This window comes from Phyllosticta citriasiana (genome assembly GCF_038021145.1).
Source record: "Phyllosticta citriasiana strain CBS 120426 chromosome Unknown IWZ02scaffold_3, whole genome shotgun sequence".
Lineage (NCBI taxonomy): Eukaryota > Fungi > Ascomycota > Dothideomycetes > Botryosphaeriales > Phyllostictaceae > Phyllosticta > Phyllosticta citriasiana.
Window position 1 is genome coordinate 1,956,992 of NW_027117280.1, and position 26,052 is coordinate 1,983,043.

Sequence of the window (26,052 nt, forward strand, 5' to 3'; positions counted from 1 at the left end):
TCATGTTTCCCATGTTTCTCTTTCTTCCAGCAATCTCATCGCCTTATCACGGAGGAACGCCTCCTCGTGTACTTCACCACCCATGCATGTATCTCTCAAGAGCGAGAAGTAGGGCGGGCGAGAGAGACGCATCAGCACAAGGTGCAAACAGAAACATGTTTGAACAGATATATACATCTACACATGTACTGTACAAATCTTAGCAACAGCGACAAGCCGTATCTTTGCAACAACGCCACAACGTCTTCCTCGCATGTATCAATGCCATCCCATCACATGCCATGCCATGCCATGCCATCCCATCACATCATCTCTCTCAATCTCCCTCTCCCCCGCAACTCCTTCCCACTCTTCCTCCCACCAAGTGCCCAAGTACGCAGCCGACACAGACAGCGCCGTATCCACCAACAAGGAACCTATTTTCAGCTGTGCGTGAACGATGAGTTGTCGCACCCACTTCACTCACTGGATGCATGCTTAGATTGACGGGGCAGGTAGAGAACAGCAATATCCAAATACCCACGTCCCGTTGGCTTTTATTGCAGAGTGGTATCTGCAGAGGACACGGAATTTCCCATCCTTGACACAAAATCACTATCCACATGAAATATAACGGGGCGTGTAGTAGTGCTACAATCATGGACTCACTGTACACATAGAATAAATCGACGTGTTTCCGAACTCAACAGTGCACGAAGCAGTAGTCGCACAAGAAACCAAAAGGGTGTGTTTCTTCATCATTTTAAAGGGTAGTCAAGCATTTCAAAAGCTTTGTGCAAACGTGCCATGCCACGCCGTATTCACGGCGGCACGCATGGGAAAAGCACCACTGCTGGGCGCAAAAAACGAAAAAGTGAGGACTACCTACCTACTTGCCCAGCACGATGCCCATTTCGCTGAATCAAGGAGGCGTCGTTCCCCGTGCCATGTCCGCATGCCGGCAGCCCGGCACTCGCGCGTCCCGGGCCTGGAGATCAATGACGATGTGCGATGGGGGCGGGTCGGATGGCGGACTGACCGCATCCCGAGTGCTTTCAAAGGGTGAGTGGTGGCCAGAAGCCCGGGCAGCAGCGGCGGGGCGGGGGGAGCCTCAGGAGAAGGCGAAGATTGTGATGGTAGTGGCAGCGGTAGTGGTGTGATGAGGGCTTTTGCAAAAAAGAGGAGCAGGGAGGGAGCCTCGGAAGTCCGAAGGACCGTTGGAAGTTTCTGCGCGGCCGAGAAAGCCTTCTGTGTGTGCCGACTCTGCGTGTTCGACGAATGATGCCAGAGGCAGAGGAAATCTGCTAACGGATACAATCGAGCGCCGACCCCCGTGTGGCGAGGATGGAATACGCAGAAAGCCTGGCAGATAAGGGCTGCGGCGCGAGGATGAACAAGCTTGATGTTCGGACAAGTCACCAGCGGCAACGGGTGGGTGGTGTGAGTGGAGACTCTGATGGGGCTCCGCCCTGGACTCCCCCGGAAATGGCCACGTTCAAAAATGTGCGAACCGAGTCTGGACTTGTCGAAGCTTGAACAAGGTCTCCCCGTGCAAAAGGAATTAGGGAGGGGTTTAGCACGTAGCGACTTGGAATAGCTAGCATGCCGCCCGATGACGGTTTCTCTGCCGGGGGATCAGTCTGAAGTCCATCTTTAGAAGAATGATAATGCGTCCCAATGGAACACGCAATGGCGTGACTGAAGAATTGAGGAGGCGGAGAGCATGGAAAAGATCAGCTTGGTCGACGAATCCGAGACAGAAGCGCGCGCATGTTGGAAAAAAAAAAAAAAAAAAAAAACTAGCGTCTAGTACAGTTAGCGCAGGGGTTCAAGGTGGAGAGGGGAAGTTTGCGGGCACAGCGTCTCCTACTGGGCCACAAGGCCTGAGCTGTCAAACAAGCATCGACTTTCATCGACCAATGAGCCCAGGACGAGATAATCTCCGTGTCGCCAGCAAGCAGGGAGGAATGGCTTCACCGCTGCGACCCACCATGTCTACTTGCTCTTGAATGAATGCGCCCAGTACGTTCGGACCCGAAGTTGTCGCCGCAGTCGATTTGGGGCAGCCAGGGTCGCAATAGAATGACGAGTTGACAAAGGTCGACGGATGCACGAATATTCCGTACGTGATTGAAGAGATGGGTCCAGGTAGATGGACTTTCAAACTTGCGTCTCTGGATCGCGTCTTGATACAAGCGGTAGATGGGGGAGTCCACAAGAGTCCACTTGTAGCTGATGGCTTCCTTGTTTAGCAGAATCCACATTCTGAGTAGGACGGATGGACAAGGGCATGGAGTGGATATTCTTTTCCATTTCGTCGACGACCAGCGCAGCGGGAGAAACGCCACGGCTTAATCTTGCGGGAGCGGGAAAACGAACGGGCCGCCGGAGGGCAATGGCGACAGCGATTCATGGCGATCGCAGCGGCGTCGATGCATGTACGTTTGGTCCGGTGGACACGTTTAGAAGAGCAACAGCAAAGCAGCCAGATGGGGAAGGTGTTTTTTTTTTTTTTTTTTTTTTTTTTTTGGTTGGTGGGAGAGCAAGGGTGTTGTTGGGCTTTCGCTGGGATGGTCGAGGGCCTGACGGTGCGGCACCAACGTCACAGAGTCGTAGTGTAGTAGACGGGAAACGAGCAGCGGGCCGGGGCCGCGGGAGGGGGAGGGGAGGAAACATCAAGTGACAAGGCTGAGGATGAGGTAAAGGGTAAGTTAAATCTGAGATGAAGAGTTCCGCTTCGTCTCAAAAGGCGTGCCTTCCCTTATCGTACAGAGCCCCGAGCCGGCTGAGGTGTCTTTTCCTTGTCCAGCGCTCGGAGCTGTGCTGTGCTGTGCTGTGCCACATGGCCTTGACAAGCAGTTCTGTCTCAAGTGCTCTCTCTGTCTCTCTCTCTCTCTCGCTCTCGCTCTCGGCATAATCCAGCCGCCACATCGTATGAGCAAGAGACTGGATGAAGTTCAGGGTTGTGAGTTCCATTGTACCTATAATGGCTGGGTTGGCCTGTCTGACAGTGACGGCCTGCCTGACTCCGCCCGCGTGGGTCCTGGTCAGAGAGGTCGCCCACGCTGCCGGGCCAGACGCCAGACGCCAGACGCCAGACGCCAGACGCCAGACGTCGCGACGACGGGAGAGAAACAGCATGGCCATGGCTTCTGGTGCAACGCGGCGTGCATGTCAGAATAGCATAGGAACGTTGACTGCAAGGGCGAAGAGCGGCATACAGCCCTGAAGAAGAGAAAGAGAGAGAGAGAGAGGGAGAGGGAGAAAGAGAGAGGAAAAGACCAGGCACGGGCTGGGGCTGGGGCTGGGGCTGTCGGCCGGCCGGTCGGTCGGTTACAGTAGGAGGGACCGGGAGTGCATGACCATCCATGACCATGACCTTGACCTTGACCTTGACCTTGACCCGGCGCTGTGGTGACTTAGGCTTGGGGCCCGCCCGCTTAAATGCCTTGACCCCCCAACTGCCCGCGAGTGGTGAGTGACATCCTCCCCCCCCCCAAAAGACCCGTCCCGGCCTGACAAAACCACCCACGGCCTTGGATCGCAGCATTGCATTTCTTACCTCTTCGCATGAATTGACCTCCTCCTCCTTCCCGCACCATGAGTTCTTCCGTCAAGGACTCCAAACCCGAGGTCCTGCAAGACCGCAGGCAGAGCATTGGAAAATACGTCAAGAGACTACGCACCGTCCTGAAGAAGAATCCCTCCAAGGACTCGTCCCCCGCCGCCGCCGCCGCCGCCGCCGCCGCCTCCGACTCCAAGGACCACGCTGCCCTCATCACCAGGCAAGTTCTCCGCTGCATCAATCACCCAAGTCATGCTGCTGACGCCATTCAAAAATCAGCCCACCCGAGACAAAGCCCGCCGAGTCCAAGCCCGTCTCCTCCACCGTCGGCCAATCCTCATACCCCCGCAATGCCGCCCAGCAGGAGCGTGCTCGCGCCCTTTTCGCCAAGTACGGTCTGACCCTCGAGGCTCACGAGTGGATCACCACGGGCATCTCCAACGAAAACGTCCAGCGTGTTGAAAAGCCGATTCGCATGCGCGTCCACCGTACTTGCCATCGTTGCCAGACCACCTTTGGCCCGGACCGTGTCTGCCAAAAGTGCGAGCACACGCGCTGTAAGAAGTGCCCTCGCTATCCTGTCAAAAAGGAGGACAAGGCCAAGGGCAAGGCCAGGGCCGGAGAGCCCGCTGCTGCCCCCGTGGTTGCTCCAGTCCAGCAGAATGGCCCGAGAATTGGGTCTAAGCCTGCGAAGAAGGGCGATTATCTGACCATGAAGAGCCGCACCGGCGGTCCCGACCTCGAGCGCCGCCCTCCGAAGCAGCGTGTCCGCCGCACATGCCACAAGTGCGACTCTCTGTTCATTCCTCCCACGGCTGCGTCTTGTCCCAGTTGCTCTCATGTTCGCTGCACCAAGTGCCCCCGTGATCCGGCAAAGAAGAAGAAGTGGCCCGACGGGTACCCCGGCGATGCACCAGCCTCCGAGTCGGAAACGGATGCCGACGCTGTCAAGAGACCGGATCGTACGTGGAGGAAGCCGCGTCAACGGGTGCGCTGGACGTGTGAAAACTGCCAGAACTTGTTCATGGAAAAATCCAAATCATGTGCCAATTGCGGCCATGACCGCTGCCTAAACTGCCCACGGGCTCCGTACGTCTCTAGTCCTCTTCTTGTCTGGATCAATGCTGATGGAGCGCAAACAGAGCCAAAAAGCATCGAAAGGAGCCGGACCCCGCAGTGCTCAAATCCGTCGAAGAGAAGCTCTCGCGGTTCAAGGTCAACGAACCTACTTCCGACACGGAAACCGCCCCGGACGTTTAAAAAGGACACGGCCACTGCCCGACCGATTGATTTCTCTCACAAATTTGCCCACGCATCCGATTCGTTGGATATACTCGACTGACCACTTTGGAAATGAAGAGAATGACACGACATTGTTGACGCAAGGTGCATGCAGCGAGGGATGGAGGGCAAGCTATGCTCGCCTTTGCGGCCGGAACTCAATTTTTTTTTTTTTTTTTTTTTTTTTCGTTTTACCCTCATCGTTTCGCCATTTGGACAAGACTAGAACAATTCCAGCGACGAGAAGCCGACGAGTGCAGCCAACTTATTGGATAATTGGCTGCGTGCCGGCGGTGCTTCGCGTTTTTTTGCTTCCATGGACTCAATTCTCCGCGTCGACCTTCCAACCAGATTTGCAGACACATGTGAATAATGTCGGGCGATTCGATTTGACCCTTGCACCCCAGTTGTTGTTTGGCGCGGCAAATGCCGGCCATGTGTCCCTCGCATGGGCTGAGGCACTCCAAGCCATGAAAGGCATTCACCGACGGCCGGCGAGTTTTGGCAGAAAGTCAAGAAGTTGTTGCTTGCAAGGTCAGGCAACATGCATGGGCTGACTGGCAGACAGAATGATGACGATGGCCAGGAGTCCATCAGATCATGTCGCTACTCAGGACGGTGCCTTCGCCAACTTAACCGACATTCCCGCCAGGTCCGTCGTTCGATCCTACTTGATGCACGGCGATGTAGGTAGGTACAAGTGCGGATGAGCGAGCCTATTTCCCCGTCCCGCTCCCCCATCTCTCTCCCTGGCGTGATTGACAGACGTTTTCTCAGTCCAGGGGCGCAACAACGTGGAAGGGGAGCACGCGTTCGCCGAAGTCAACCATGGCATCCACCCTAAAGGTTCCTGCATATGGTCTACTCCGCCTTGCTCTCAGCCGCCATCATGTCTCGCCTATGCAGCCTCCTCCACGGGAGAAACAAAAAAAAGGAAAAGAGGCGTGTTTGTGGGGTGATGAGATTAGATTGCGTCGCGCCAGCCCAGCGCAATGCTCGCACAAGCTGTCGGCCCAGTGGTGAGGTGATGAGGCCACGATGATGATGTGATGATCCGAGTACAAGCAAAGCAGGCAGGCAGGCAGGCAGGCAGGCAGGCAGGCAGGCAGGCAGGCAGGCAGGCACGCAGGCAGGCAGGCAGGCACGCAGGCACGCAGGCAAGCAGGCAGGTTGGTGAGCAGATACGGTACTGTAGCAATGGTTGGAGCGCTTGCCTTGGACCTCCGGGCGGCGGCGGCGGCGCCGCCACGTGGCTGGTTTGCTGAGAGAGAAGGGGGAGGAGGGGAACGAGGGGCAGGTTTAGCCGGGGACGACTGGCAATGCGAATAATGAATGACATTTCTGCTGCAGACCGAGTAGGCACACGTGTGCGAAGCCCGACAGACGCAGCCGAGAAGCAGAAGCAGAAGAAGAAGAAGAAGAAGAAACGATGCCATTCGTCTGGAGCGGGCTCCGCAGCCAGCCGGGCAGCTGAAAAGGACTGGACCTGACGACCAAACGAGTGGATGACATGACAGCTTGTGGGAACCACCATGCCGGCGCCTACTAGTTGGATCCAGCGTGCGGGAACCCGAACAAGACTCAGTGAAGGAGGGGGGAAGAAAGCACCGAGAACGAGAATGACCCCGACCAAAGACAAAGGATACGGCGCATCCGCAAGGCGGCCCCTTTCATCGGCCGATGAGATCGAATCCATCTCGGCGCCTACTTTTGGGACATGTGCTGCGGACGAGTCGTCGTCGTCGTCGTCGTCGGACATGGATCCGCAGGGATGAAGCGCGCGACAGACGGATGCTACCTACTAGCCACTCGGATAAGGGAGAAAAAAGAAAAGAAAAGAAAAGAAACGTCGGGGAGAAGAAAGAAAACAGGCGGCATCCCGTCTCTGCGGGCTGGCTGGATGGATGGACGGCCCCCAAAACCCTGGTGTGTGGGTGGCTTACTTACCATGTCCCGCAGTACGGGAGCCGTCGCTCGTTGGTACCAATGGTTGTCGAGGTCGGTCAGGTCAGTCTGTGGGTTTTGGATTTGCTTTTTTTTTGTTTTTTTGTTTTTTTTGTTTTTTTTTTTTTTTTTTTTTTCCGGGAACCCGTCCGTCGACCGACCGACCGACCGAGACGAAGACCAAGAAGATGACCAAGACGAAGACGACGACGACGACGACGATGATGCGCGATAAACAACGACGGCTGACTGCTTTCTCCCTCTCTCTTGACGCTTCTTGTCTCGACGACGGAAGAAAGCTGAGCTGTCGGATCCGGCGTTCCCCGGTCTAGCTGGCTGGCTGGCTGGCTGGCAAATGGTTGGGGTCCCATCTCGCGCCAAAGTCAGCCGCCGGGGAGACGGTCGCTGGGTTCAGAGTTTCCATGGGCTGCTGCCCTCGCGTGGTCGGCCTGGGATCATGGCACCGTTTGATCATTGGGCCAACGGCTTGTGGCTTTTTGCTCTTTCCTACAGTACTGGCTGCCCCCCCTTCGGCTCTTGTTGCATTTCCAAAACTACATAATCAACAAGGTTGCGGATGCGCGCGCCTTGGTCCATCATGATAACTGTGAAATGCCGGCCTCGAACGGCTGACATGCCTCTCTCAGACGTTGCGGTTGCGGCTGCGACTGCTCGACTCCTGCTCACCGCACTCCGACCATGTCTCTCGCTGTCTTCACCGCCACCTCGATTACGACCATGCGAGACGTCTCACAGCAGGCCCCCATCCCATCCCATCCATGCCGTGCGGTAGAAAGTGTGTCCGTCCGTCTCAGCAATGTACTGGACACTCACTCCCGCCGCTTGCCGTTGCATCCCCGTCGCAAAAAAACATGGGAAAATGTGTTTCGCTGTTTCTCTAATTCATCCCTGCATCCCCGGTAACATGCGGGAAGATCAAGGGCCATGACGCTGACCGCCCTGGACACAACAACGCTCTTCGCCATGCTGCTGCTGCTGCTGCGCCGCCCTTCCTTGCTGGGGACCAGCAGCAGCAGAAATACGGACGGTATGAGCAATTATGCTCCCAAGCCATGGCGCACCGCAGCAACAGCAGCGTCCATGACGAACGGCCGTGACGCCACCACTTTCCCGTTGACGACGACGACGACGACGATGTTCCTGGTGGGCCATGTCCTCGGAGCCTCAAACAAAAAAAAAAAAAAAAAAAAAAAAAAAAAGGCGACCGCCGCTTGCCGGAACCCGACGCTGGGTCCGGACAGCACATGGGTGGGTGGGTGCGCATCCGGATGCGTGATGCTGCTTACCCCACAGAGAGCGAATAGGCGAGGTGGCGGTCCACCATCGGTCCAGCACAGCATCAAGCAGCAGCAACAGAAGCGAGAAACCTCGTCCAACGGCCAGCCAGCCAGCCATAGCCATAAATGGATCCTGGCCCTGCATGGGCTGGCTGCCCTCGGACATGGCTCTGGAGCCGTACTCCTTGCCACGCCGACATGGTCGCCGCCGATGAAGGAAGCCATGCATGCATGCATGCATGCATGCGTGCTTGCATATGTCGTGCCGCAACAATTGAATGGCAGAGCCCTCACACGCATCGCCGCTCTCCCCCAAATCCCTGTGCGTGCTTCCTGCCGCTGCCGCTGCTGGATATGATCCATGAACAATGACCACCAGCGCGCTGGCGCCGGCGTCGACGCGCAATCTAACGGAGGGCGCGCACGATGGGTACAGAAAGACATACACGCATAGCCATCTGGACCCGCTCGTCTGGGCAAGACGGCCGCGGACGGGCACGCTGCCTGCCGACATGACCATCCATCTGTCCCAATCCAATCCAGCTCGTCGGTCCTCTGCTGATGCTTCAACGACTGATGGCGATCGTATCGCACCGCATCTAGGTACTCGCGCAGAGAGATAGAGAAGGAGCGGCCGCCCGGCTGTCTATCCGTCTATCCGTCTATCCGTCCGTATGTACGGACTGCACAGCAGGTTGGAGTACAGTACAGTACAGTACAGGGCAGGACGGATTCTTCCGCTCTGGCACGACACGACAAGTTAAGAACACAGCGCAAACACACATGCGTCGTGCACACACATGTACATTCAAACCACAGACGGCAGAAAATTTGAACGTCACTGCAGCAGTGTGTAGCAGCAGCAGCAGCAGCAGCAGCAGCAGCAAACCTACTCCCTCCTCCTCTGCCGTCACGCGCTGCACAGCATCCGTCATGTGCTACGCTGTAATTAAGTACCCTGCCTACCTCCTCCTCCTCCTCCTCCTGACAATGCGTGTTGTGCAATGTGCAATCCGCATACCTTACTCAATTGCTTGCTCGGCATTTCTCTACCTAGATCTCTCTGCACACACATACACCTAGCAGCGACCTTTCCCTTTCCCTTTCCCTTTCCCTTTCCCTTTCCTTCCCTTCCTGCCCCTTCTTTACTTCTCCCTCTCCCTCTCCCTCTCCCTCATCCCATCTCCACCCACCTCCTCTCGTCTCTACCCATACGTCGCTCGCACCCCGAATCCCAAATCCCCAATCCCAACTTCCCCATCTATCCTCTTACATACACATGTGTAGCAAAGTGCAGCTAGCTAGGTTGGGTAGAGAAGGGAAGGCAGCTTTGCATACTGTACACATGCCCTCTCAATATCCTCTACAGATGTAGGTACGTGTCCACCCACCTCACGCCCGCCCACCAAACCCCTCCCTCAGAGTCCGTCCTTCAAACTCCAAACAAGCCAGAGCGGACCACCCTCTCTCGTCCAGCCTTGCTTCTCTCACAGTCAGTCCGACACACAACCAAAGCTCCCCCTCCTCAGGTCGCTTGGGGCAGCCCCGCCACTCTACACATCTGAACCGAAGACGAACGGGAGCCGGTTGGTGGGTGCGTGGCTGGAGCGCCCAAGGTCATCAATCAAGAACGTTGGGATGCCGCACGCCCGCCGACCCAATGGGACCCGCTGGATATAGATTGCGGTGTTCCTCTTGGGGTGTCGTTGGGTGGTGAGCTCGGGCTACCACCACCTACTTCCACGCGCACAGTACATGAATCTGCGCTTTCGGCCATGAGAATTGCTGATGCTGCGTCTCTCTCTTGTGTTTGTGTCTTCTTTTCCGGTAGGTGCGGCGCGAAGTCAGTGGATGGTAAAGATAAGCCTAGCAGAGAAGGCAGTCTGGCGCCCGGTGCGCTGGTACCTTGATGTTGGTTGCATCCACTTCAGCGTGTCCTGGGCTCTTCTCGACTAGAAGGCGGCCTCCTCTCCACCCTCCAGCAATCGTCATACGCCGCCGCCTAAGGGGGGTATCATGTAGGCAGGTCGATGCTGTACCCTTACGCAGTAGCGAGGAGACCGCGCCCCGTCGGCGTCAAAAGACCTGCAGTGTAAGTGAAGGAACCTAAGGCATGGGCTGAGTCATCTCGCCATCACAGAATCGAGCCGCTAGATGAGCCGTACCACCATCCACTCCCACAAAGGACGTGCCCAATCAATCCTCATCATCATCATCATCATCATCATCATCATCATCAAAATCACAATCCACCTGCTCGCCCGGCAGCCTAACATTCTCCCGCCCATCAAGCCAGCGCCACCCCGCACCGCTCTCCGTAAACCCAACCCTCAGCTGCACCTGCTCCAACGCCCTCGGCAAGAGTCGACGCAGACTCCTCCGCAGCAACGCAGGCAGCTTCTGCTCTAGCTGTTCCTCGAGCCAGTCGTCGTTCTCGCGTCTGAAATCGAGCAGGACATCTTCTACGATTTCGTGTATCGTGTCGTGTTTGTCGCGGAAACCGCATTCGTAGAGGTAGTCTTCAACTCGGTCGGCGAGGGCACCGTCGTCGTCGTCATCGTTGTGGTGGTGGGAATGCTTTTCGGCACACTCCGCTTTCTGTCGGTCGAGTTTCTCTTGCTGCTGCATGATTTGGCGCTGCTGTTGTTGAATTCGGTCTTGCTGCTGCGCCATCTGCTTGCGCTGCTGCGTCGTCTCCTGTCGAAGTGACTCGATGAGCGTTCGCAATTCGGAAACCGTGTCGTCGAGCCGCTCGAAGTGGTCAGCCACGGAAGCGTTCTCGGTTGGACTGCCGGTTGCGTCTTGCTCCGCCAGTCGCCTCTGCACTTTTGACGTTTCGAGTTCGACTTCTAGTAGACGCCGTGCCCATGACTCCGTCACTTCTTGTGCACGAGGTTTCTTTGGCTGACGAGACGGGTCGCTGGGGCTTGAAGTCGGACCTGGAGTGTGTCAGGCATATCACCAAATGTGCAGAAGTGCAAATTACTAACGTTTGGCGTGCAAGTTTTTCAGCAACGGTTCAGGAGGGGCGAGCTCGTCATATGATGGAGGAGATTGAGCTGTATCTTGGAGCAGGCTGCTAATGTCTTGGCCACCGGCACCCCCATACAGCATCTTTAGGGCGTATTCATTGCCGCCTGGCTGCAGTGTTCCCGAGGAAGCGTCATCACAAAGGACACCAATGCGGCTGGTCAATTCTGAGTTGCTCTCCAGAGATATTGGTAGGTAAATCATGATATGGGTAGTGTAGGACAAGGACCGTAGAGCTTCAATGATTTTGCCGTAGCCTTCTTTTGTAGGAGTAAGACTTTTGATGGCAGGAAGCCCGATAATCTTGATGGCAGAAGGGTCTTGGAGCAGGATTCGAAGAGCGCAAACATCCTGAGACGACGAGCATGTTGGGACACGGGCGATAAAAGCGTTGGCCACAAGGCCCGGAGCTTCTTCTGCCTGCACTGTGATGTCGTGTATTTTGTTTGGATAGACTAAGACGTAGAGCGGCACCTTTTTGGGAGCTTCTTTCAATCCAACAGACACGCATAGCCGCAAGGTAGCCTCGTGCTGTGCTGCCTCGAACCCAAGATCTGCAGAAACAGAACATTGCTGCGCAGGATGGCCAAGGCCCATGTACTGAGGTCCATCCTTGGTGGTCCATTGCACCATGGCAGGGGCGCTGCGTGCAATGTAGCGAGACATGATGACCTGTCGAACGTCAGCAAATAAAAAGATCTGAATCTGTGAACCCTTGACGATTCGTCAAGATACCCGCCCGCCCAGGCTTTACAGATGTTGAAGTCTTGAGCAGCCTTGACTCGAGGTTTTGACTCGGTGCCGCCGTGCAAACCAGAGATGCCAAAAGAAAACGACCCACGGACTGGCAGCTTTCAGGAGAGCCCCCAAAAGCCCCATTGCAGACCCCCTGCCACAAGGCAGGGCGCACGAAGCATGGCCTGCTCCAGGTATCCAATTGTCTCCAGCACTCTGGCGCTGACGAGCCCGGCAACTCCGGATATTTCAACGGGTCCCGTTTCCAAGCAAAAACGATGACTTTGTGACGTTGAGGTCCGGAACAGCAACGAATCTGCATCAGATCAGCTCGGCGGCGTCCCACAGACCAGAGGTGCCAAAAGACGCCGATCCAGCGACTGGCGCCCAGAAAAGAACAATTCAGGGCCCATTCCAGGCCACCGCGCCAAAGTCTAGCAGTGCGGCCTGCTCGCTGGAGTCCATCCGTCTTCAGCACGCTCGGCGCTGACGCTCCCAGCGACCCGTTTCTCAACGGGTCCTGTTTCCAAGCCGACCCAGTGACAGGAAACGACACTGCTCCGCGTGCCACTGCCTTACCCCAGCCTCCCAACCGGGCTTTGTGGTTTGGAGCAGCCCTGACTCTGAGTGTCGTGGCGGGATCCTTACGTTCGGACAGGTAGGCGCTCGCTGAGTTGCTGGAACGATCGAATAGATTGGCGACTCGCGCCCGGCGAGAGTTGAATGTCACAGAGAAGGCCCTGGCGATTGCGAATATGGCACAGATTGATGGGGGGTTGGATGAGTCGAAACGAGCGAGCGACGAGGTGGCGTCGGAAACGATGATTGATGTGATTCCTGGCGGCGGGGATGGGTCGGAGTGAGCGGTCCCAGGATCCGGAGTTTTGCCGTCCGGTCGCTATTGGTCACCTCAATCTTCCACCGGCAACCTGGAACTCAACTCCCACGATTTGGGAATCAACACCAACGGAAGAGCCGTGACGCCCGAAAATTCACCTTAAAGTTTCATATGAAGTCGTATTGCACTGCGGCACTGATAATTGGTCAAAAGGCCTGCCGCTCGGTCCACCAATTCTTCCTTTGTCCTCCAAAATAAGCTGTAGAGCTCCCGAGTACAGTGATGTCTGTCATAGCTCCCGTGCTTCCATGGAAAGCGCCCAGGTCTGGTATAGGCAAGCCATTATTCAGTTGAGCAGACATCTATAATCTATCTCTAGATACTTTGAAAAAAAAAGGTCGTGGCGACATTCATATTCCACCAAGCTGCTCATCAAAACCTCCAACACTGACCCATCAAACTATTACCTTCCCGAGTCCAACATTACCAATAAGCAACAACGAAGACAAGCTTTGCCGCTGCCTTCTAATCCCGCTGGCTCGCCAAAATCGACCCCATCTCGCCGCGCCCCTCTTTCTTCCTGCCCTTGCTGTTGTCCTCCTTCTGCGCCGCCAGCACGCTTTTCTCAACCGCATCAAACGCCGTGACAGCTTCGCCGTAACGCTCAAATATGCCAGGGCGGTAGCCGTCCGCGATGCGCGTGACAAAATTACCCTCGTCCCAGCGCGCGCCAATAAAGGCTTCAAATGTCTCAATGCCCTCGCCCTCCTTCTGCGTTGCCGACGGCGGCGGAGGCAGCGACTTCTCCTTGCCATCCACGAAACCAGCGTTCTTTGACGAACTGCCGTCGCTGGTGGCGGAGAATATACGCCTCTCGACGCCCCAGACTGCCTTGTACGCTGCGCCCAGCGCGCATGCGTTGCCGCCAATGTCAAGCTTGAAGACGCCCTCGGCGCCGCCGAGGACCTGCCCGCAGAGGTCGGCAATGGCCCCATTTTGGCTGCCACCGCCGACAAGGTACACGCGGCGTGGCTGAGGCGGCAGCGTTGCGTGAGTTTTCGCGTCGCGCTGTTCTGACACCAGGTTGGCGCTGCGAAGCCGCAGCGACAGGAATTGCGATTCGACGATGGCGCGCGCGTCTGTTTGAGGGCCGCCCCATGCGGCGGCGTCGGATTCGAGTGGCGTCAGGGCCGATTGGATTGCGGAGAGCGAGGATGGGGAGGAGACTTTGGAGGGAGAATAGAGGAAGCGCCATGTCCCTGCTCTGACGTTGGGCACGATTTCGGGGAGAGGGAAGAAGAGACCCAGCCTCATGGGGGCAGAGGCGTCTTTTGGATCTGCTTGGCCCAGAATCGGGTCGCTGAGCGCTGTCTTGTTAAAGTTGTCCCAGGTCTTCGAACCGTCGTTGGAGAGGGCGTTGAGAGCGTCGCGAACCCGCTCTCGCGCCAGACCACCGTTCTTGTAGCACAGCATAAACATGTAGAGTGATGCCGTAGTGGGATGATTCATGAAGTGGTAGGCCGGGTCGGGCTTGTACTGCGGCGTGGACATGAGAAATGTCGTGCTTGTGCCCAAGCTTACGATGGCGTCACCCTCACGGAGGGGGAGCGCAATGATGGTGGAAAGATTGTCTCCCGTGGAAGGGACCACGGCACAGTTTCGATTGAAGCCATACTTTTGGACAAAGTAGGAAGAGATGGGGCCAAAAGCTGCACCGCCGTCTTCAGGGACAGGACCAAGCTTGTCTGACAGGGCCTTGACGCCGTCTGAACCACCGGCACAGAGGGCGAGGAGTTCCGAATGCCACTTGCCAGTGTTGATTTCCCATAGGTTCATGCCACAAACATCACCAATGTCAATAGATGCAATGCGGCCCAAAAAGATGGAAGCAAGAAAAGACGAGACTAAGGAGATGCGCGAGGTTTTGGCGTATCTGTCCGGATATTTCTGGCGGAAGCGCATAATTTGGGGACCACTGAATCGCTGAATGCGCGTCAGTCCACCGCTGGTTGGTTGGAGCACAAGGAAATTTTGTTAAGACTTACATGATGCGCCTTACTGCCAGTCACCTCTGCCAGCTTTTCCGCACTGCCCAAGCACTTGTCAAAATCCTCGCATTGTTTTTGCGTGCTTGCGTCTTGCCAATTGGGGCTGTGCCCGTGAGCAAAAACTCCCTCTTCTGCGCCGTCTCTCCAGTTTCCCTTTTCGTCTTTCCCAACCAGCTGCTCGGCCAAGCCTTTACTCCCATCCATGTGGCCAAGCACCTCTTCGGCTTTGGGACCCCAAAAGACAGTCCCATGCTGCATGCCGGCGCCCGAGACACCCTTGACTCTTCCGAAATCCAAGCCATCTTTTTGTAGGCGGGTCAAGACCAGGTCGAGGGCCTCCAGCCACATGGCAACCGGGGCGAATATCTCATGTTCATCGGGATTGGTAAGAACACCCTTGGTAATACCGTGGTGGGAGAGATCGGCGTCAAAGTCAACCGTGGCGGAGTAGGCTAGCTTTAGATTGGAGGCGACCACGAGACCTGTTTGGATGGAGGGGTTGTCAGTCTTGGCTTTGGCGGGAGGGGCTTTGAGTTTGCGAGACTCCAACAGAACAATGGGGGGGTAGAAAACACCGCGAGCAGGAGGGAATTGGAGGTCTCATCAGGCCGTACATTTGCATTGTTGGGTGGACAGGTCAAAGCCCATGTACAGATCGCCTTTGCCGTCGTGTGCCATTTTGCGTTGGAGGTTGCGGGAACCGATAGCTGTCCTGCTGCTGGAATGAAGCTGCTGGTGGACTTCAAGTCGCCGTGGAATCCGTCAAGAGATGGTTGAGAGTTGGACGAGGGACACAACCGGTAACTAGGTGAGGGTCAAGAAGCAGTTGAGCAACAAGAAGCGAGACTTGGACATGCAATATGGTGGGGAGGAGATCAATTGAAGAAGCCTGAGCTCTGAAGATAATGCAGATACGAGCGGGGCAAGTGTCACCCAGCAAGCAGCCACAGCGAGCCTGGAGGGGCAATCCGGGGCGCTGACGACGGGAGAGAGGCCGAATGACGTTGTCTGGTGGACAGCTGGAGAAATTTGGCCGTGCAGGGAACAGCGGAGAGCTTCAGCCCTGTCCTCGTCAAATGTCAGTCGAAACATTCAGGTACATCAACACCAGTGATTGGATCTTTGGGTCAAGCCATTGACGCTTGAATTTTTCCGCAGTCTTTGCAGAATCGTGATTGCCTACTGAATCCGGACCTCAGCCAACGTCACGGCTTCATCATGGTGTGCTAGCCTGCAGCTGGACTCAGCTTGCACGACGCAGGTGGATAAGATGGCTGCTTTCCGGAGCAATCCGAATGGCTTTCTGCTCATGGTATGCAGCCAGAGCATTCGCTTCAGGTCATTTTTCTCTATTGTCCTTGTCTCGTCCAGCAGGGGTCAATTTCTCACCTATAGCTATATTTTTCCAATTTTTTTTCTTTTTTTTCTTTTTTTTCTTTTTTTTTCTTTTTTATGGTTCATCTCGTGTCGACCAGAGCAATACCAGCATCAAGGCCATTCAAGTCGGGCGTGGTGTAGAATAATGATTTAACGCGTCGGCATGGGGGGAAAAAAAAAAAAGAAACCAACAAACACTTCAACGATTGCGACGTTCGAAGTTGGCAAAAAGACGCTAGTCCCAAAGAGGACAGCTGCGTTGCTCCAGTCGCCTCAGAGTCAGCACAACACCACCAACATGAAGTAAGTCACTCAACGACAGCTCCGCGGTCCAATGCCTGAGGCCATCATCACCCTAGCCCCTCTGTTAAACGCCGAGACGAAGACGATGCGGCAGACACTCAGCACCCCACCTACATGCGGTCGTTCGCGTGCCGCTGAGCCCTGCTATTGGGACAGCTCCCTCACCTAAGCGCCCACTCCCCGCTGTCGCCAACCAACGAGAGACGAGATGAGCCTCCAGCTCCCCCTCAGCGTCGCACCGCACCACTTTGACTGGCCGCACCGTCGACGTGACTTCTGCATCTCTCCGGCATGGGGAAACGTGCCATCGGCTGAACCCCCCCAGCCTGTCGCGCCAAAACCACGTCCAAAACGCCCTGCCTCCCTCTTGCCAGACCACACTCCTGTCTCTATACACCTTTGTGCGCCCATCTTGATGTTTCTTTCCAATTGACCCTGCTGCTTCTCGCAAGCCTCTTACTCTGTCCCTGCTGCTTGGCTGCGTCTGCAGTCATCGCTACCTACTTGGCGCCCTGGTTGTCGTCAAGGCCGCAGACTGCGTCAAACCCTCCAAGACGCTCCCTCTTGGCCTCATCCTTTCGTCATGGCGAGAAGTGTCTTTGCGTCCATCTCCTACCGGACCAAGAAGCTTTTCATATCACCTGCTTGGCGTACCAAAAGGACCATGCTTATCCTGATGGCCATTGAGTTTCCACTGGTCGTCGCCATCCTGACCCTGTTTGGCATTGCGCATCCCAACACCTACCGGACAAAGCTCTGGCAAGAGGGTGCCGATCTTGGCTATAACAGTGCGCCGAATGCGATTCTATATGCCATGGCAAACTACAAGCCCGTAAAAACGCCCCTGGTGTGGAGTGGACAGTGAGCATTCTCCTACAACTTTCCGTGAGAACCATGCCAACTGACCTCTGCAGTCTGACCAACTTCAACCTCGTCATATCTGTCCTTCAAACATTTATCCTGATATGCAAGGTTCCCATGATCGTCGTCAACACCTTTTATCCAATGCTTTCGCTGCTGGTTCACTGCTTTCTTCTTGCTTTGTACTCGTACAGCGCCTACGGTCAAACCGGTCACGACACGCTTGATCCACGACGCCCCTCCACCGGACTGCCCTGGTATATCAAAGAAAGCTGCGATATCGCCAGCACAAGCTCACTCAAGGGATATTGTCTCCAAGCCAAAAGCGCCTTTGTCGTAACCGTCCTGGTCCTGTAAGAGTCCCGTAACTCGCATCACAGCACGAAACTAATTGGAGATCGCCCACAGCGTACTCTTCTGCATCTACATTCTCCTCTCCATCTACTCCGCGATCCCCACCGCCGCCCAACGCGAACAGTATGAAGCAGAACAAGCGGAAAAACGCGAACGCAACGCAGCGATTGCCAAATTGCAAGCCGAAATCGACGCCGAAGCCAAAGCCTATGCTGAGGAAGCATCCCACATGTCCGTCGACCCTTACTGGGCACAGCAAGGCCAGTTTGCGCAATCGCCCGGCTTCGCCCCGCAAATGTCTCCCGGTGGTATCGCTGCTGCGCCCTCGTCACCCTACGGCCAGTGGGCTGCACATTACGGCGCCGCGCCCCAGAGTCCTGTGCATTACACGGCTGATGGGGATGTCGATTGGAGTAAGCAGCAGTGGGAGATGCATACCTACCCGCCGCAGCAACAGCAGCAGCAGCAGCAGCAATACTACCAGCCTGTTAGCCCGGGTGGCTCGACTGCTGCCATGAAGAGTCCCGCGTATGACCCTCAACCGGAGCAGGAACAACAACCGCAGCAGTACCAACAGCCGCCTGCCATCACGCCGCGAACCGAGGCGTTCCAGCATCTCAGCGGAGGCGCAAGGAGCGATTTGCCTTTCCGGCAGCAGTGAGCGGAAACAGCCGGGCGTAGCTTCAATTCCAACCGCACTTTCAGAGACGCGGTCATGTAAATACTGACTGACCAATTTCTTACAACCTACAACGACTACTATCTAATATCGCGACCACTGGCTCCTGGCTCAGCTGGACTTGGCTGGAGTGGTGCGAGGAAGAAAAGACACGCAACGGTCCGGTTGGAGTTTTTTTTGTTCTTTTTCGAGTTGGTGGAAACGATGTGGAGTGTGGGTATACCCGGCGCGTCGCTCGCGATGTGGCGCAATCGATCTTTTCGTTCTTTCACGTTGTCCGCCAGCGGTGGGGCTGAACTGGTGAGAAAGGGATGTGGGAGGAGACTGGAATTGAGGAGTCGGCGCTGCGAGATGAGGAGAAGCTGTCTGGAACGCGCATTCGCTCGCCTTTCTTCTCGACGATTCTGTGTTCGAATAAACGGAAAGTTAGTTGGACGGATGGATTCGGTCGTTTGGAATGGCAACACCACCCATTTTTCCCGCCCGCCGCTTTTTCTGTCGAGCGTTTCGCTTGGACCTCTCACAGTCTTCCATCGCGCTGCTTCCTTCTTGCCCCCAGTCTGCGTCCTTTCTTTCTTTACTTGTCATCGTCTCCATTCATCTCACTGTACTAACTACATGTCTCTCATTCGTCTTCTCTGCCGCACAGCACCATTTTCATTCCACGCTGGACACCACTGTCAGGAGTATCAGAAAGTGAATTGAGAGTCAACATTCAAACCACCAGTCCTTTGCCCTTGGTGCCCGAATCAGCTTCCAAACACGTGCACGCCACCGTAGGCACAAGCAAAAACACTATCCTCGTGCTCTTCAATCACGCGAGCAGTGACGTTGCAGACACGCTCATCACTGCCGCTTGGACCACCCGCTCGTAGGTAAATAATCCTGCTCTTCTCTCTTCTCGGGGGTTCATCGACACGAAAGGGCAGTCGACTCCCCATGACTCGAGACGAGGGCTTCCAGGACTTCGCACTGTGGTGCCTGGTGTCCATGTTTTGGCCTGATCATACTTTTAACATAACACAGCGCCGTACCCGCAACACCCGAGCCGCCTCAGGGGCGTAACTGAACGTCGACGTCTGGCCAGAATCGACGGATGGAAGAACGAAGCCGAAAGCCAAAAGTGTTGTGACATCGGTGGGATAAGCGCGTCAAAGAGGCCGGCTATTCACACTCGTCGGTTTGTCGAGGCCGTGAGCTTGAAGATGAGGTTGGTTTTTTATACCTCCCTTGTCCACTGCGGAGACTTAGGAGCCCAGACCACGATCACAAGGCTAATCGAGCCGGAGTCGCTCGTCGTCACGCGCATGGCGATATCTCTGCTGCGCTGGCGAAGAACACATGAGAGCGACGCATGCGGAAACTCTGCTCTCGCCTTGCCTGTGCGCCGCATTGGCCGTAAGACTGAGGTGTATAAACTGCTCTTCTGCTTGCTTGAGAGTCCTGTCAACACAGTGGAACTGGGTTGCCGGGCTCAGTATACACGAGATTAACCAGACGAACTGGGAGGTGCTTGCATCTTCGACCAATGTGCACACTTTTGTTTTGTTCGTGTTTAGTTTTCAGTCCTGCGCTCAGTGCGCTCGCGGCTTTGCCAAGTCTGTCGGAAGTCTGACAGGAGAAGAGCAATTGCGTATGCTGGTGTGGTGCAGCACTGTGGTGTCGTGGAGGAAAGCATTCGGGTCTGGATACTGTTATATCCGAATCTCGACCACGCAGTCAACACGCCGTGGATACTCTCTTTCCTCTGCGGCAACGCCATGACCCCATGTACATGACTTGCCTTGCCCTATAACCCAGCATGTGCGGCGCTCTGACCACAGGCTTTGCTCAAGATATATTAAGCTGCCCACTCTCTCCCTGGATGCCACATCAACAGCGCAGTCCATCATCTGTGTCGGGCAAGACATTTCAAAATCTTTTGGAACGCCAACGTCGTACTGCTTTTGTCCAACTTCGGAATTTGAGATCACTGCGGCTGTTTTCCTGTCCGGGTGGCAGCGCACGCCAATCGCCATGTCCACGTCTCTTGGAATGAGGTGCTGGGGGAAGACGGTGAAGAGTGGCAACGAGGGAAGTCTTCCCCCAGCAACATGGAGTGTTTACTATGTTTTCCATAAGATAAAACTTCACATGATGAGCGAAAAGCGCAAAGACAAGTCTCCTGAGCGACTGGACGCTGCGGGTAAGTGTTCAGAACGGAACGGCGCGGCCCACAGTGTCTGAATTGAAGACTGAGCCTTCTTGATCTGACTTTTGGGTTGCCAGTCTTTGGTGGTCGCAATGCTAAGCTACCAAGGCTCCGGCCGCTCTTTGTATACCTGCTCCACGCTGTCAAATGGAACTCCTGTCCACGCTCCTGCGTTCCCGTGCACCGCTGCATGTGCTCCTCCATGTGCTGCTGCGGATGCTGGGGCTTAAAAGACGCTCCTCTTGTCGTCCTTCCTTCACCAATGCCACTCCTGGGGCCAGGCTCGAAGATTCTTGGATGATCATGATCGTCACGCAATACGCTTTGGGAGTGTTTCTTCGGGAACGCAATCCTTCTTATCGTGCTGGTCTGGCGCCGCCTCCTCACGCATTCTATACTTTCCCCGTCTACAGCTCGCTGAGCAAGCAGAGAAAGCAGCAAAATAAGATGGCAATGCTGGATACTATCATGCCGTCGTGGTGAAGAAGTGCGCAGGTGCCAGCGATGACGGAGCCTAGACAAAATGCCAAACATATTCCAGGGGAAGATTTCATATCTGTTGCTGGAACGAAAGAGACAAGTCAGGCAGCAGTATTTTCGAATTCCTGCTCTTGTGCAAGACAGCAGCAGTTATTCTGTGCTTGAGTGAACGCAGCTTGCTGAAAGACTGCACTGCTTTGCAGAGTTTCTGGAAGTGCAAGAGGAGTCGAATTTACACCCCGCTTCTACGCTCAGGCCGCTTTAACGAGGGCTCTGCGGTCAGTCAGGTGGACTACGGCTGCTCGTGGTCTGGACCTGCGCTTGAAAAGGGTCGTCCGCGGGCATGTGAGAGCCGGGTTTATTGGGTATAAAAGACGCGGTGTCAAGGCTGTCTTGCTTCGATATGCTCGCCGCGACGACGTGCTCTGCGGAAGACGGAATGGCCTAATACAATAGTTGACACTTTTTTTGTTTTCACTGTCTTCGACAAAGTCGGAAACGTCGGGTTTGGTTCTCGAATTCATTTGCCGCGCTTCCATCAACATCGGGGGACTGGGACACCATCTTTTCATTCTGTTGGCGGACGCCTTTATCTTTGTTCCAAGTTCGTCAGCACCGCTAACCTGCTACCGCTTAAGATGGAATTTGTGCTATCACCTATTTTGTCTGGACGCACCCGACTTATATTTCAAGAACTCCGCGATCGGCAGCTCCCAGCGACCACGCTCCTGCCTCTGCTGCATCAAGTTGTCACGAATTTCCGCTTGCGCATGCCAGTGCTTGAATCTTTGGCATGAAAGAAGCCACTGTCACCGCTGTGGACTGTTTCTTTCTGTGCGCACGGCATTGCGAGGAGGAGGAGGAGGAGGAGGGGAAGAGCTCGTGGCTCTAGACATCATACTGTCTTTGCGCTCGTGTCTTCCATTGGCTAGCAGAGCGTGACTGTGGCTTTCCGACGTTTTCTTCTTGGAGAGAAAGGGGAGATGGCCGGCCTACTAGTTGCGTTGTAGTAGGAAGGCGTGGCTGGTTGCTGTGGCTGATGATGTATGTGGCTCGGCTCGCCTTTGAAACTGGAAACCGCTGGTCTGTGCGTAGGGATACAAACCACCGTCGAAACACAGCAGTGCACAATGTACTGCGCTTGAAGCTTCCTTAATCTTGTACCGAGGAGAAAGCAAATCGACTGAATCTCATTTTTGCAAAGACGGATAACTCTATGCCTCCCCGGTCCGGATATCGAAGTCACGTCAGAGACGTGCTCGAACGCGTTACGCGCAGATGGAGGGGTTACTCTGAGCTCTCGAACATAGCTTACTGCCCTTTTGCCATTTCCTTTGCGCATTCCCACAAGATACGCCTGGAATTCAAGGGGCACCCAGGAAAAGACGTTACGGGGTCCTTGGTGGGTTGAATGAGCCAATTCCTCACATCAATGAGCCCTGTGATGACGCAATTGCCCTTCCAAACGTCCTTCTCCTACCTCATGCCGCACTCCGTCGGTCTTCATGCCGGATCCTATTGCGCAGTGAAGACGAGTCTCCGCCTTTTTTCCTTGGTCATCTCCAGTGCCAAGTTCCGCTTCGCAAGGTTCGGTCAAAGATGGCTCAGGCCCCATCGCGTGCGAAGAAAATGGCGGCGCGACTTTGCAATGTGGAATGAGCCGCAGCACTGAAAGCTTAAGAATCCGACGCCATGTTTGGCTAGCTTTTGCCAGCTGTTTTCGTCGTCTCCATCATGGCTTTCCAACCGCACAAGAAGTGGTGCAAAATCCAATGGTTTGCCGATACTGATACGCCAGAGGAGAAGAGGCTTATTTTGCGGCTGGACCTCCTGATTGTTCCGTACGCAGTCTTGTCCTACTGGGTCAAGTATACTGACCAGGCCAATCTCAGTGAGCTCCCATACTCGAAGCGTTCATGGGCGCTGTGTTGCTTCGGTTGCTGACGAGGACAGACAATGCATATGTCGCTGGGCTCAAGGAGGACCTTGGATTCCATGGCAATGAGCTCGTCCAGCTTCAAACCTACTACATCATTGGTGCCGTCGTGGGGCAGATTCCGATCATGTTCCTGCTCACGTACATCCCGATGCATTGGTTGATCCCGTTTCTCGATGTCGCCTGGGGCATCTTCACTCTTCTACAGTACCGCGTTACGGGCTATGCTGAGCTGGCGGCATACCGGTTCCTGATCGGATGGTTCGAGGTCAGTCAATAAGTGCGTTGAAGCAGTGTTGGTCACTGACTGTTATTGCAGGCGGCCTTTTTCCCGGCTATGCACTACCTCTTCGGTCAGCACTCGTCGAGCTTCCAATCACGAACTAACTTCGAGCAGGATCCTGGTATCGTGGCCACGAAATTGCCCGGCGTGGCGGCATCTTCTACGTCGGTCTGTCCTTGGGCACGCTCACTGCTGGCTTCATTCAAGCCGGCGCGTCGGCACGACTCGACGGTGTGAATGATCTGGCCGGCTGGCGATGGATGTACATCATCTGTGCCATCATCACAATTCCAATCGGTATTCTGGGCTACTTCGTCATCCCTGGAACGCCCGAACAGCCCAACCGCCTGGTACTCAAGCGAGAAAACATCGAGTTGAGTGTCAAGAGGTTGAAGCGCGCCGGTCACACTTCACACGGCAAGTTCAAGCTGAACGCATTGAAAAGGGTGTCTCTGTCGCCGCAGTTCTGGGCCATCATTTTCGTCGACTGCTTCTTTTGGAACGCCGGCATCCACACAAGTTCAGGGGCTTTCCTGCTCTGGATCAAGAGTCTGAAGCGGTACACCGAGGCCAAGGTGAACGAACTCGGCACGATTGCTCCTGGTCTAGGTATTTTCTACACCCTGTTCGTTTGCTTCGCCTCAGATCTCGTCCTCGGTCCGGCCTGGGCCATTACCATGTCGCACACCTGGAACATCATCGGCTTGATCATCTTGGTCATCTGGAACGTCCCTGAGTCGGCTAAGTGGTTCGCTTACTCCACCATCTATGCTTCGCCTGCTATGTCGAGCGTCTTCCACGGCTGGGTCAACACTCAACTGCGAGCTTCGCCGGCGGAGAGGTCCTTTACGTTGGTCCTCATCAACGCTATTGCCCAGTCTTCCACGGCTTGGACTCCTCTCTTGGTCTTGCCCACTGTCGAGGCTCCGAGATATCCCAAGGGATATGCGTTCTGTCTTGGATCAGCCATCTTGTTGATTATCTCGACTCATCTGCTGCGACTTTATGTCAAGAGGAGAGAGTCAGTATTTTCCTTACACTGTACCTGCTACAGCCTTCTTGCTAACTGGTTGTCCTATAGTCCTCAAGTTGAGAACTCAGCCGTATCTTTCTCTGAAAGGGAGCACGAAGACAACGCCAGTGTTGAGGCAGGTAAACAGCCCTCGGTAGCCGTGAGGGGCAGAGATGACGGGGGCCTTTAGCAGAATTTTCCGGTAAGGTGTTGGTGCTCCTGAGCGAGCGTGAGGGGAGCGACTGTGAAGGGCTGGCCGGTGCGAGGTCTGGTGACAAGACTCGTGACAGATTTGAGGACCATGTGCCAGCGCCTGGAATCGTCAGTATAAAAGCAACCACCACTAATTCTCTCTTCCTCGTCCCCACAGCGACAACCCTTCGCAACAAAGATGCAGACTCTCTCGACGCATTCTACACTCTGCCTCTGTTTCCGCTTTCGCGATGTCTTCTATAAGCTGGTTTGTTTGTTTGTCCATTTATTCGACCATTTCTTCGACTTCAGCAGTCCAAGGACTTGTCATTTCGATCTGATGACGGGGTTCACAGTACAACTTGACCTCTTTCCAACAACATCATGAGACGCTGGTGAAGATGCGCCTGCGCCATCCTCATTGTTGACCCCGAAACATTTCCAGAGTCGACCTTTCAGGAGTCGCAGTCGCGGGCCCCTATCCGTCTTCTTCTTGTCCTTCTCCTGTCTCTACGTGGCCTCTTCGTCAATTGCCACGCGCCACATCTTTCCAAGTCCCATTCAAAAGCTCAATCACAAGCCAAATCACAGGCTTCGCGCAGCCAAAGCCCACATGCGTCATTCAGCCGCACCCGTGCGTCTCCCACAAGCTCCGATGCCGCGAGTACGTGTGATCAAACCCAGCTGGGTGGCGGTGGTATAACAGAACTTCCAACGTCCTACAAACTGTCCTCTTCACTTCCCACCACACCTTCATGGATGACTTGGAGGGCTTCGATGCCAAAGCCAGATGTTCCTACTGTCTTTGTCTGTCTTCTTTGCGCTTACAGTCACGGCACTCCGACTTCGTCTCCTTGCTGCTCCTGGAATGCCATAAGTGTGGTGGGCTAGTGCTGTCCTGCGTTTCTACGTCGTGAAGACGCTTGCCTTTGCTAACCTTTACCGCAGAAAGCGAGGTGTAGGCGGATGGGTCACTGAATTTCCCCTTCGCTCTTTCCCCTGAGTTTGCTCGTATTTAAAGACCCGACTGCTTTCATTGACAGTGCGGGAGCAATTATGTCCTGCTCAGACTCCCCAAAGCAGTGTATTATAACAGTGTCCAGCTGGACCGATGGCACGTGGAAAATCACAGTCACAGCGTCAGTCAGCTGGCCTGTGACAGCAGGAGGACTCGCGTGTATAAATCTCTCGCCTCCATCCTTCACCCCTCTTCTTTTCAACATGCGCCTTGGAACGGTCTTTGAAGGATGACAAGCAAGGTTGCTCGCTGCGTCCGGTGGCTCCTGACTCCATGTGTCGCGCACTTTTCCGGCTGCTTTTCTTCGTTCCCTGTTTCTCTGGGTCATCGTAAATCGAAGTTTGGAACCAGTTTCCCTCCTCAACTCCATTGAAAGCTGACACCCTTCATGATTAAGCCATTCTGGCGGTATACTTCATCTTGCTGTGCAGAGTATTCCCCCTAAATGCCTTTCATCACGCGCAACACCGCGTGCATGTGTGAGGAGCAGCCATCCGCGTGACAGCATGACCACGGCGAGCGTCACGCGCGAGGAGCATTCACTGAAAACGGCGAACGGCACGTGTAAGGGGCAGCCATGTGCCTGACAGCGTGATCACGGCAGCTTCAGGAGTGCATGTGAGTGGTCCGTGGGGTGGGTGGGAAGGG

The 26,052-nt window shown here is 55.1% G+C and overlaps 9 protein-coding genes across 9 annotated transcripts; 4 read left to right on the forward strand and 5 right to left on the reverse strand.

Annotated features, from left to right (window-relative positions):
* Positions 1-260: 260 nt before the first annotated feature.
* IWZ02DRAFT_190607 (uncharacterized protein) lies at positions 261-762 on the reverse strand. The gene has a single exon (XM_066762428.1). It carries the CDS (start codon positions 638-640, stop codon positions 317-319), a length of 324 nt encoding a protein of 107 aa, XP_066625537.1. The 5' UTR covers positions 641-762; the 3' UTR covers positions 261-316.
* A 2,978-nt stretch (positions 763-3,740) lies between these two features.
* IWZ02DRAFT_445187 (uncharacterized protein) lies at positions 3,741-5,010 on the forward strand. Its single transcript, XM_066767150.1, has 2 exons — positions 3,741-4,633; positions 4,687-5,010. The coding sequence occupies exons 1-2, from the start codon at positions 4,020-4,022 to the stop codon at positions 4,802-4,804; spliced, it is 732 nt and encodes a 243-aa protein (XP_066625538.1). The 5' UTR covers positions 3,741-4,019; the 3' UTR covers positions 4,805-5,010.
* Positions 5,011-5,338: 328 nt separating this feature from the next.
* Positions 5,339-6,706, reverse strand: IWZ02DRAFT_190678 (uncharacterized protein). The gene has a single exon (XM_066762429.1). The coding sequence runs from the start codon at positions 6,582-6,584 to the stop codon at positions 5,790-5,792; it is 795 nt and encodes a 264-aa protein (XP_066625539.1). The 5' UTR covers positions 6,585-6,706; the 3' UTR covers positions 5,339-5,789.
* Positions 6,707-7,374: 668 nt separating this feature from the next.
* IWZ02DRAFT_190692 (uncharacterized protein) lies at positions 7,375-8,637 on the forward strand. The gene has a single exon (XM_066762430.1). The coding sequence runs from the start codon at positions 7,715-7,717 to the stop codon at positions 8,423-8,425; it is 711 nt and encodes a 236-aa protein (XP_066625540.1). The 5' UTR covers positions 7,375-7,714; the 3' UTR covers positions 8,426-8,637.
* Positions 8,638-10,220: 1,583 nt separating this feature from the next.
* IWZ02DRAFT_190705 (uncharacterized protein) lies at positions 10,221-12,119 on the reverse strand. Its single transcript, XM_066762431.1, has 2 exons — positions 11,058-12,119; positions 10,221-11,006 (listed from the first exon to the last, which is right to left on the reverse strand). Exons 1-2 carry the CDS (start codon positions 11,761-11,763, stop codon positions 10,264-10,266), a joined length of 1,449 nt encoding a protein of 482 aa, XP_066625541.1. The 5' UTR covers positions 11,764-12,119; the 3' UTR covers positions 10,221-10,263.
* A 942-nt stretch (positions 12,120-13,061) lies between these two features.
* On the reverse strand, positions 13,062-15,752 carry IWZ02DRAFT_190731 (xylulose kinase). The gene is made up of 3 exons (XM_066762432.1): positions 15,333-15,752; positions 14,716-15,200; positions 13,062-14,653 (listed from the first exon to the last, which is right to left on the reverse strand). Exons 1-3 carry the CDS (start codon positions 15,394-15,396, stop codon positions 13,196-13,198), a joined length of 2,007 nt encoding a protein of 668 aa, XP_066625542.1. The 5' UTR covers positions 15,397-15,752; the 3' UTR covers positions 13,062-13,195.
* A 1,229-nt stretch (positions 15,753-16,981) lies between these two features.
* Positions 16,982-17,764, forward strand: IWZ02DRAFT_373160 (uncharacterized protein; the record flags this gene model as incomplete). The annotated part of the gene is made up of 3 exons (XM_066764687.1): positions 16,982-17,259; positions 17,313-17,612; positions 17,668-17,764. Coding segments are annotated over 3 exons (675 nt in total), but the record flags the coding sequence as incomplete, so codon positions are not given.
* Positions 17,765-20,355: 2,591 nt separating this feature from the next.
* IWZ02DRAFT_514983 (uncharacterized protein) lies at positions 20,356-20,966 on the reverse strand (the record flags this gene model as incomplete). The annotated part of the gene is made up of 1 exon (XM_066770628.1): positions 20,356-20,966. A coding segment is annotated over one exon (611 nt), but the record flags the coding sequence as incomplete, so codon positions are not given.
* Positions 20,967-22,274: 1,308 nt separating this feature from the next.
* On the forward strand, positions 22,275-24,384 carry IWZ02DRAFT_514995 (major facilitator superfamily transporter; the record flags this gene model as incomplete). The annotated part of the gene is made up of 5 exons (XM_066770629.1): positions 22,275-22,854; positions 22,917-23,167; positions 23,219-23,252; positions 23,297-24,203; positions 24,264-24,384. The coding sequence occupies exons 1-5, from the start codon at positions 22,698-22,700 to the stop codon at positions 24,382-24,384; spliced, it is 1,470 nt and encodes a 489-aa protein (XP_066625545.1). The 5' UTR covers positions 22,275-22,697.
* Positions 24,385-26,052: the final 1,668 nt, after the last annotated feature.